Raw genomic sequence first — 10994 nt, 5'->3', positions numbered from 1 at the left:
TACACATTAGAGCTGTGCTGTCCAAATATAGTGGCCATTGGCCTCTGTGACTGTTGAGTCCTTAAAATATGGTTGGTCCAAATTCAGATGTGCCATAAATGTAAAATACATACCAGATTCCAATTATCTATAATAATAAAAGAATATGCTAATTAGACCGGACAGCTGAACGACCTTCCTGAGGTCCTTCCAGATGACCTTCCAGACGAAGCCGGGGCTGCGAGGGCCGAGGTAAGCCACCGCAGCTGCGAGGGCCAAGCCCCTTGCATGAATTTCATGCATCAGGCCTCTAGTTTAGTACATAAAAGCAATGTCAAGTATTTCATTAATAACTTTTATGTTGATCACATATTGAAATAGTAATACTTTTGATATATTGGATTCAATAAAATATATTTGTAAAATTCATTTCACCTGTTTCTTTTTACTTTTTTAAAAATGTTTTTATCAGTTGGTGGGACACTGAGAGGTTAATGGTGATTCACATGCATAAATATGATCAGGAGGGTGTTCTAACTTTCTCTATTACCTGCTTCCAGAAGGAATGAATGGGGGCTTTGTTTTCTAATTTTGAAAATAAAAATAGCCGAAACCGGTTTGGCTCAGTGGATAGAGCGTCGGCCTGCGGACTCAAGGGTCCCAGGTTCGATTCCGGTCAAGGGCATGTACCTTGGTTCGGGCACATCCCCAGTAGGGGGTGTGCAAGAGGCAGCTGATTGATGTTTCTCTCTCATCGATGTTTCTCACTCTCTATCCCTCTCTCTTCCTCTCTGTAAAAAATCAATAAAATATATTTAAAAAAGAAAAGAAAAGAAAAATAACATACACATCATAAAATAATAAAGGAAGGAAATTAAAATCAGTTGTCAGAGGTGGTAGGAATAATCAGTTTTGTCCTTAACAGGCCAGGGAGTGTTCACCTCCACCTTGAGAACATGTTTACCTGGATTTTGAAACTTCCCACTTTTAACAAACTTAAGGACAAAGAAGAATGAAATATTCTGAAGCTGCTTTTATTTCAAGAATTCTGTGGGCTCCGCCCAGACACCAATGGCATGGGCTTGTCCCACAGCACCCACTTACAACAGCACCGTGAGGGTGTCCTCGACCCCTGGCCAGTCAACATGACTGAATCTACCATTGAGGGCTGCCTGGTTGCCCCTGAGTGGTCCCTTTGCATCTCCCATTCCTTGGGTAGGCAAGGAGCAGGCCTCAATGCCTGTTGGTCCCACACTTCTGTGGTCTGTGCCCTGTAGTTCTGTCCTCAGAGGGTATGTCACCTGTAGCCACCCTACTGAGAAAGGGGGCCTGTTCACTCATAGGCTGCTTCTCTGTCCACATTGCTCCAAATGGCCCCTGCCCAGAGCCCCTGCCCAGGCAGAGTGTGGCCACGTGCTGGGCCAGAGTCATAGTCACTGTCCTCTAGGAGCCTGGGTCCAGGCCCCAGCAAGGAGGCTAAGAGGCTGCTTCATCCGTTCTGGGCTGGATCAGCATGGTGGTGGCCTGCAGAGGGTAGTAGCGGCCCCGCCACGTCTTCCAGAAGATGCCCTTCTTACGCTGCTGCCGCTGCCGAGGAATGGAGTGGAAGTACTGGCCGTTAAGGTTCGAGTGGCTGCAAGTACCAAACCACCAGCCTCCTGTCAGAACAAAAGGGGACATGGTTAGGCGGGGCCTAACCACCGGGGCTGGGATAGCGATGAGGCTAGGCACTGGACTTACACACTTTAGATGGGAGGGCTTTGGCAGTGGTTGTCAAATTGTGTCCTGAAGAACCTCAGGTTGTAACAGAGGAGCCTCAGGGACTCTGGGACCCCCCAACCCAATAACCGTAGCTTTCACATCTGTGACCGTGGCAAGTTACTTCCCTGCCCCTGACATTCATTAAAGACTTTCTATGATTGACATCTGTCTCATCAATTCATATTATATTGAACCATAAAAAATTACCAGTATTCCATCACTTTTTGATGTATTTTTTATTTATTTTTAAAGTCACCCTTTTAAATGTTTTTTAATTGATTTTTTTAGAGAGAGAGGAAAGAAGAGGGAGAGAGAGAGAGAGAGAAACATCGATGAGAGAGACATCGATTGACTGACTCTTGCACACCCCCAAGATCGAGCCCACAATTTGGGCATGTGCACTGACTGGGAATTGAACTGGTAACCTCTTGGTCCATGGGTCAATGCTCAACCACTGAGCAACACTTGCCAGGCTTTTATTATTTTTTAATCTTCACCTGAGGATATGTTTTTATTGACTTTAGAGAGAGAGAGAGAAACATGGATGGGTTGCCTCCCTTATGCAACCCAACCAGGGGACTGAACCCACAACCTGGGTATGTGCCCTGACCGGGAATCAAACCCACAACCTAGCATGGGATGACACTCCAACCAACTGAGCCACACCTAGCTGCTCCATCATTTTTTGACCCACCAAAAGGGAGTTTGATATGTTTCACTTCACAAGGCCTGGACTCTGCCTTAGATTTCATTAGAACAAGACGGAGTTTGTCTTGGCTTTGCTACAATGTCATCTCATTGAATATTCATAATAATCCTATGGAGTAGGCACTGTGATTATGCCCATTTTAAAAGTGGGGCAACTGAAGATGGGAGAGGTTAAGTCAGTCGCCCAACAGCACACAGAAAGTAAGGAAAAGAGGGTAATGGATGGAATTGTGTTGAAGGCAGGGCAGGGAAGCAGAAAGGCAGGGAGGGGAGGCCCCACAGGCAAGACCAGGAGGGACAGAGCTTACTCACCAGAGAGGTTCTTCGCACAGTTCTTGTCCCCATGGAGGTCGTGGTCCTGGTCCCAAGTGGAGAAGGGAAGGGAGAGGCTGCTGGGTGTCATAGTGGTGGCACCCAGCTCGCTGGCCATGGGTGCTGTTAGCTGCAGGCTGTAGGCTGTGTCCTCACCACCCAGGCGGATGGGGAACTGCAGTGACTTGGCATTGCCTTCCCAGTCCTGCAGCTGCACAGCCAGGTGGCTGCCATGGTTCCCCAAGATCAGGTGCATCTTCTCTAGGCCCAGCCAGAACTCTCCTACAGTGGGAATGGTCATCAGTGAGACAGGGACCCACCGCCACAGCCCCCTCCTCTCCCTGTGCCTCTGGCTTCTGGAAACACCCACCTTCGGGATCTCCAAAGCCAGTCTTATAGGCTTCCCAGGGCTGGTTGAAATCCACGGAGCCATCCTGGCGCCTCTGAATTATGGTCCAGCCTCCATCTGCCCAGACAGGTACAAGGTCACTAGGAGCACCCTTCTCACAGGGGACTCCGACTCCTCCATTTGGCTCCAAAACCCCAAGCCACCTCCAAACCCAGGGACAGCAACGCTCCCCTCATTCATCCCAGCAGGACTGGAGGAAGGTGGTCAAAGGAAGGAATACTGTGGACTGGCAGCAGGCGGGAGGCTCAGCCTAGGTCTTTGTCCCCAGGACTCAGCAGGGAAAGAGGGAGTGGGCGTGAGGGAGGTGGGCTGCACCTGACAGAATGACAACAGTTCCCTAGTGGGCTAACACGTCCTACCTGAGGTCATCTTGCAGTTAACCAGGAAAGGCAGGGACCCCTGCGGCTGGATCTGGAATAGTCCACTTTGCCGTTCTCCCTCTTCAAACAGCTCTTGGCAGTCCCTGGGCAGCCCTATAGGGCAAGGAGAGGGACAGGGAGATTGAGTCAGAGAGCAGTCCTGTGGGTCTCAGGAAACAGGTGTGTGTAGAATCTGGGCAGTGGGCAACAGGGATATTAGAGGGCAATCCTGAGTTCAGGACACACCCCCCCCCCCCCCACTTCACTTGCCTAAAGTCTTCTATGGCTCCCTCTGACCTTCCTTAATACCGACCACAAGATGCTCCAGGATCGGCCTCTGCCCCCATCCTCCCTCTTCCCACACTGCATGCCCACCTTCTGGCCACACAGCCTTCCTTGTCCCACACATCTTCCTGCCACGGGTCCTTTGTACATGCTGGTCCCTCTGCCTAGCATGCTCTTCCCTCATGCCTTTTTATGCTTCAATGTAAGGGTTCCAGGTTCTGGAAGAAATCTCTGACCCCCCAGACCAGACCAGACTCCCAGAAAGGAGCATCAAGGACTTCCCACTGGAAATACTAGGGCCGTCTGGTGTCCTCTCCCCGACTCCCTCTCCTGCATGAGGCCTCTATGAGGCCAGGGATAGGAAATGTTCTTGGCCCAGTCTGGCACCAGTGCCCAGGCTGATCCTAGTCCACAGCAGGTGTTTAATAAAGACACAATGACTGAATGATTGATAAATGAATATTTGCAGGAGCTGAATGGGGGGCTGGGCAGGGGAGGCAAGAGCTGAGCTGAACTGGGCAGGCTTTGCTTTGTCTAGTGGGGGATTCGGATCAGGTCTGGATGGGACTTGGGACAGAGACCCGGCCGGGGGGGTCCCAGAGGGGGAGTAGTTGAATGTCTGAGGAGTAAGAGAGGGAGGGAGGGAGGGAAGGAGGAAGGGAGGAAGGGAGGGAGGGAGGGAGGCAGGGAGGCAGGGAGGCAGGGAGGGAGAAGGGGAGGGAGGGAGGAAGTGAGGAAGAAGGGGTGGCTACTGCTAGTGGGAAGTCCCGCCCCCAGCCCAGCAAAGAAAGTAGGGGAAAGGTCGCTGGAGGGAAAGGGGGCATGAAGGCCCAGGACAAGGGGTGAATGTGTCCTATTGTTGCCAGGGTGGGGGCCAGCCCAGAGTGACTGCAGACACTTTCTGGCCCCTGGGGCAGCTCCCCTTTCCCCTACTTTCCTTTCTTCCAATCAGGACAGGCACCTGGCCAAACCACCAATGTGGCTTCCATTAGCACCAGCTGTTTCTCTCTCCAGCTCTGAACTTTCCCCTACTTGGCAGGACTGAGCTGGAGTCTGGGAGTTCCCAAATCCATGAGTTCCCCCTTCCAATCCCCTCCACATCCCTCAGCCTGGACCTATACCTACTAGTCCATCCCAGAAGCCCCTCATCACAGGACAGAAGTTTGAGAGGGTGTACTGGACCCTTTCTGACAGGAGTGGGGGCGGGGAGCCGTGTGTGTGTGTGTGTGTGTGTGTGTGTGTGTGTGTATGTGTGTGTGTGTGTGTGGCGGGGGGGGGGGGGCGGGCGGGGGCGGGGAAGCCCTCAAAAGAGAGGGCTGGAAGCCAGCAATCAGTCTGAGGGTGTGAAGGGGGAGAATCTGAACTTTCACCCAGTTGGCTATAGACAGCCACAGATGCCAGGCCGGGTGATGGGGTAGGAGGACTAGAGGGAAGTTGACTGGCTCTGGGGCCATGAACTTAAGGTGGGGCAGAGACAGGAAGCTGGGAGCCTGTGTTGACATACACAGACATGTGGTTGGGAATTTGGGCAATTTCAGGCATACATTCAAACAGGACCCAGAACTGCAGATGGTGGCAATGGCTAGCTCTCTGTGGAAGTAGGGGAATGGGAAATGGGGGTAATCATGTACTTTGGGGCCAAGAATGGGGGGAGGGACCAGGTGCTCAGATCCGCAGCCCTGGATTTGTCAGAGATGCAAGAGTGAATGTGTCTGACCAGGGAGATAAGCTCCCTGCCCTTGCTCTACCTCCTGGATCCACATTCCCAGCCTTAGAACCCTTCTCACAGGCAGGGATTTGCTGTTCAGCCAATAAGGACTCCAGACTCCCCAGCTGGCACCCTCTTGTCCACCATGGTGCCCTCCTAGAAAGTTCCAGCCTACATGGAGGTGTCCCTGCATTGCACCACCCCCTTCCCCACACTCCTGCAGCTCAAGTCCCTTTTGGACTTGGACCCTCTTTCCCAATCCTTGCTCTATTAATAGCCAGCAAGGCTTTGGGGAAAACCCACTGGCCCATGGGAAGAAGGGTGGGGCAGTCAGGGACAGAGCTGAAGAAGGTGCCCCATTAGCCCTTCACCAGAGCCCAGAGGGACCCAGGGCCAAGACCTCTCTCCTCAAGTAAGGTGGACACGACAAGGAGGGGGTACAGGAATGGCAAGTGTACGTGTCTGTGTGTGGAGGTGGGAGCCGTCAGAGGACAGCAGAGGGCTGGACACTCACTGTGTAGGTGGGTTATGTTGTGAGTGGAGCCAACAGGCTGGGACATCTTGGGCAGCCTCTTCCTCCTGGCAGGCTTGGCCACCCCGCGGCCCAGGTGCGTGGGGGCCAGGAGGCCCACCTGGGCAAGGACGGGAAGAGAATGTCAGATATGACTGGCGCACACCCAGACTCACGGGTTCAGCTTGGACCTCCCTGCCCTCGTGGTGCAAGCATCTGGTACCTGGCTCTGCAGGTTCTGGATTCTCAGGTGCTGTTTCTCCAGGTGGCGCTGCTGTTGGGCCACCTTTTGGAAGAGTAGCTCGATCCTGCTGTTCTGAGCCTTGAGCCGAGTCTGGAGAGAGTGTGAAAAGCCTGGTGAGGATCTGGCCTTCTGCCGCCAGCCTCTCCATTCACCCGCTCCTCTGTCCTTCCAACTCTCCATTCGACTCCCGGGCAGGACAGCGGAAGGAGCCCGGGGAGCGCACCACTTCCGTCCACACCCTTCCAGACCCGCCAGAGAGTGCGGACAGTCACCTGGGCAGCACGTACCTGCAGGCTGCGGAGGGTCTCAGGGACGGCCTCGCCCCGGGAGCCCGGACTTGCGGGCACGTGCGGGGGCGCGGCGGCTGTTCCCGGCTCCCTGCAGGCGGCCCCGCACGCGCTCAGACGCCGCTCCAGCGCGCCCAACTGCCCCCGGGTGCGCTCCGCGTGTTCCCGCAGCCCGTGCCCGAGCTGTAGGAGCCCGTGAGCCAGGACGTTCACCTCGTCCCAGGACGCGTAGCGGGGCGGCGGCTCGGCCGGCGCGGGGCGGCCCTGCGCGCTCAGCAGCCCGGCGGTGGCAGCGCACAGCACCAGGGCTGCTCCGGCCGTGGGCGCACAGCGCATCCTTCCCTGTGGCCTGGGCGCGGGGACGTAGGGACTCAGGCAGAGGGGCGCGCGGGCTCTCGGCGGACGCGGGTTCTAAATGCGCGCCGACCCTGGCGGAGGCTCGCGTGGGTGCAGAAGCCCCAGAGGACAAGGATCAGGTCCAAGCCTCCCGCCCTTCGTTTGGCGTGTTCCTGCGGCACCCTTTTTATAAGGCGGGTGCGAGATGGGGGGCGGAGCAGCTTCGAAGGCGGAGCGCACGTGCCGGGGGCGGGGTGTACAATCCGGGGTGGGGTTCTGTGCATTCCCAGCAGTGTAGTTAGTGTGTGGGGTGCAGGGCGCCCTAAGATTGCAAAACTCAGACTCCTCCCCGCCTGGCTCTGACGCATCTTCTCCGCCGACCGTGGGAGACGTGACTGTCCCCCTTACCGTAATCCTCTTTCCTGCACCGAAATCCCGAGTCTCTCCCCGCTCTCCCCTCCCACCCCCCACCCCTCCACTGCACCCGAAGACTGGCGGCTGGCATTCCTCGAGCCCGCCTCAAGTCAAAAGCTGGGGAGAGGGCGGGAAGGAGACGTGTGAAAGGCCCCGATGCGCTGAGTCCCGCAGGACCAGGAGGGAAGAGCTTCCCAAGACCAAGCTGCCCCCTCCCTCCCTCCCCCCACTACCACCCAGACGTCTCCAAGCTCCCACGCTCCTTCCCGCTCAAGGATTCGTCATAGCAGAGGTGTCTGTGGATTCTCTAACGTCCCTCATCATCACCCTTCCCCACAACCTCGTGCCCTGTTGGCAGGGCCCGTGTCTGTCCTGTTAAGTCTCCAGCTCAGGGTCTCACTTCCCACACTCTCTGCCCCCAGGGTCTGCAGTGTCTGAGTCTTGCCTGCAACCAAGCAGAAACCTCGGAACAGAAAGAGGGGATACTTGGAAGGAAGGCCAACCCGTTCATTCATTCATTCATTCATTCATTCATTGGGCAGTCATCTACTCTCCTATATGGAGCTCCCAGGATGGTGGTTGGAGAGACCCCAATACTCTGAGACTGAGGGATGAGCAAGGCTGGGACAGAGGGAGAGCTGAGTGCAGCTGCGAGCATTTATTCAGCAAACTTTCACTAAAGTGTCCCCCCCCCCCCCATCCCCTGCCAACTCCCCTCTACCCGGTCAGGAAGGAGGCTGGCACAGAAAAGCCCATCTGCCAGGAAGAACCCGGGGGCAGGTTAGTTCCGAGCTCTGGCAAGAACAGCGTTGACTCAGCAGGGCTTGGAGCCAGTTCAGCCTCTGTAATCTGAAACTGCATGCCTGGGGCCTGATGTGCAGGTCTCCGCTCACACGGGCCCGCCCAGATGTCAGGATCACAGATCGTGGCCACCGTGCCAGGCAGATGGGAAGGGCAGGGAGGAAAATCTCCACCAGGAGTGGACCTGGACGGTCACCATCGGCCTGGCAGCCAGCCTGTCCACGCCGAAGCCCATGCTCCGTCTGAGTGGGTGACATTGCTCTGCCAGGGTGTGTTCTTTCACCCCTGGCTCCCTGCGCTGAGATAAATGATCAGGTACTTTCCCAACCTGATGGCCTTTTCATGATCCATTTTTAAAATATATTTTATTGAATTTTTACAGAGAGGAAGGGAGAGGGATAGAGAGTTAGAAACATTGATGAGAGAGAAACATCGATCAGCTGCCTCCTGCACACTCCCTACTGGGGATGTGCCCGCAACCAAGGTACATGCCCTTGACTGGAATCGAACCTGGGACCTTTCAGTCTGCAGGCCGACGCTCTATCCACTGAGCCAAACTGGTTAGGGCTCATGATCCATTTTTTAGCGGCTTCTTTCTCAATGCCATGTTTCAGAGGGCACAAAACACCTAAGGCTCTCTCTCAGAGGCAAGTGCCCTGAACAAGGTACAAAAGTATTTCTCCAGGGGCTTGGCTCTTGATTGCATCCTAAAAAGTGCTCAGTGGAATGTGCCCTATGCCCCAGCAATGACATGGTCATCCTAATCAATTGTTTCTTTTTATTTTTTGTACTTCTATTTTTAAATCCTCATCCGAGAATATTTTTCCTTTTTTTTTTTTTTTTTTTTTTAGGGAGAGAGGGAAAGATGGAGAGAAATATTGATGTGAGCAAAACATATCTATTGGTTGCCTCCTGCATGTGCCCTGACCAGGGCATGGGCCAGGGAAGATAGAGCCTGAAACTGAGGTACGAGTCCTTGATCAGAATCGAACCCAGGACCCTTTGACCCACAGGCAGATACTTTATCCACTGAGCCAAACTGGCTAGGTCTCAATTGTTTCTTTTTTTTAAAATATATTTTATTGATTTTTTACAGAGAGGAAGAGAGAGGGATAGAGAGTTAGAAACATCGATGAGAGAGAAACATCGATCAGCTGCCTCCTGCACACCCCCTACTGGGGATGTGCCCGCAACCAAGGTACATGCCCTTGACCGGAATTGAACCTGGGACCCTTGAGTCCACAGGCCGACGCTCTATCCACTGAGCCAAACCGGTTTCGGCACAATTGTTTCTTTTTTTAAAAAATATGTTTTTGTTGATTTCAGAGAGGAAGGGAGAGGGAGAGAGAGATAGAAACATTAGTGATGAGAGAGAATCATCTTGCACAGCCCATTCCAGGGATAGAACCCACAACTCCAGCCCCAACCCGAAATCGAACCTGCGACTTCTTGGTTCCTGTGTCAACTGCTGAGCCACATCTGGGCAATCAATTGTTTCTTGAGTGCTCTAGTTACTGTGCTGGGGCCATAATGGTGGGCAAGACACCCCAGGCCCCACATGGAGTACTCTGGTTAAGGTAAATGGCATAGAAAGATGACATGTCGGCTAGAATCTCTCATCAGAAAGAGAAGCAGTGAAATGGACTTTTGCTTGTCTGTGGGCAGCTGAATGAAGTCCCTGCCTTTGGTGGTTTTCAATTTGAGGCAGGATTCCCATCTCATGGACAGTGCTTTCCATCTGTATCTCCAAGACTTTGGTTACTCGGGGCCCTCAGTCCCTCTTTACTAACGTCCAATCCTTGGGACTTCTCCTGGGTGGGACAGGAAGAACTGATCTGTCAGTGGAGGGGCTGCTTATAATAAAAATAGTGGCAGCCCTGGCTGGTGGTTCAATGGTTAGAGTGCCAGCCTCCCCGCTCACACACACACAGTCCAGGGCAGGTCCCTGGGTTTTGGATTCACTCCCCACCCCTGGTCAGGGAGCATGCAGGAGGCAACCAGCTGATGTCTCTCTCTCTCTCTCTCTCTGTGGACTTTGTGCACAGTCTTGTTGTAGTTGAGCCTTGATTGCTGTTGGTGTCACTGGGAGGAATTGACCTCCAGGCCAATTGGCTATGACAGTGGTCGGCAAACTCATTAGTCAACAGAGCCAAATATCAACAGTACAACGATTGAAATTTCTTTTGAGAGCCAAATTTTTTAAACTTAAACTATATAGGTAGGTACATTGTTATTAACTTAATTAGAGTACTCCTAAGCTGGCCTTTGCTAAAAACTCAAGGGGCCAAAGAGCCGCCTGTGGCTCGTGAGCCACAGTTAGCCGACCACTGGGCTATGAAGACCAGCGGTGTCTACAATGAAAGAGTTGCTGTGCGGGAGACACTCCTATAGAGCAGGACTTGATTTAATGGGGCTTTGGTGTTCATTGAGTCTGCCCCTTGAGGGTGTTGCTTGTGGATGTGTAGAGTTGTAAGCTATCCACTGGGTGCACTGGCTCTGGAGCCTCCCAGGAAGTGCAAATTCAGCCACTGCCTGGGGCCACCTGGCAGGAGCTACAGAGAGTTCTGCAGATGGCTCTACTATATTGGCCTAGAAAGTGCCCAGGTGAGGCCTAACTGTGAAGCAAGGCAGGCTGGTGCTAATGCCAGATCTTGGACCTTTTATTGATAGGTCTGGGGCACATTGACTCCGGCTGCTGCTTGTTTAAGAGATTTTAGCAAAGTCTGAAGCCTGAGCCAGACAGGCCATTCATATGGAAAAGCTGCTGCAAACAGCTTGGGTGGGGCTGCAAATTGGATGGGGCGGGGTCTAACAGTGTGGGCCACACTGATGGAAACTCAGATGTGGCTGTCAGTCAGCTCTGTGATGGGGGAGGTCTCA

The 10994-nt window shown here is 53.6% G+C and overlaps 1 protein-coding gene across 1 annotated transcript; it reads right to left on the bottom strand.

Annotated features, from left to right (window-relative positions):
* Positions 1 to 444: 444 nt before the first annotated feature.
* On the bottom strand, positions 445 to 7085 carry ANGPTL4 (angiopoietin like 4). Its single transcript, XM_079771664.1, has 7 exons — positions 6564 to 7085; positions 6256 to 6366; positions 6036 to 6153; positions 3529 to 3642; positions 3131 to 3226; positions 2761 to 3042; positions 445 to 1637 (listed from the first exon to the last, which is right to left on the bottom strand). Exons 1-7 carry the CDS (start codon positions 6897 to 6899, stop codon positions 1456 to 1458), a joined length of 1239 nt encoding a protein of 412 aa, XP_079627790.1. The 5' UTR covers positions 6900 to 7085; the 3' UTR covers positions 445 to 1455.
* Positions 7086 to 10994: the final 3909 nt, after the last annotated feature.

The sequence above is a fragment of the Cnephaeus nilssonii genome (assembly GCF_951640355.1).
Source record: "Cnephaeus nilssonii genome assembly, chromosome: 5".
Lineage (NCBI taxonomy): Eukaryota > Metazoa > Chordata > Mammalia > Chiroptera > Vespertilionidae > Cnephaeus > Cnephaeus nilssonii.
This window is presented reverse-complemented; position numbering and strand designations above follow the sequence as displayed.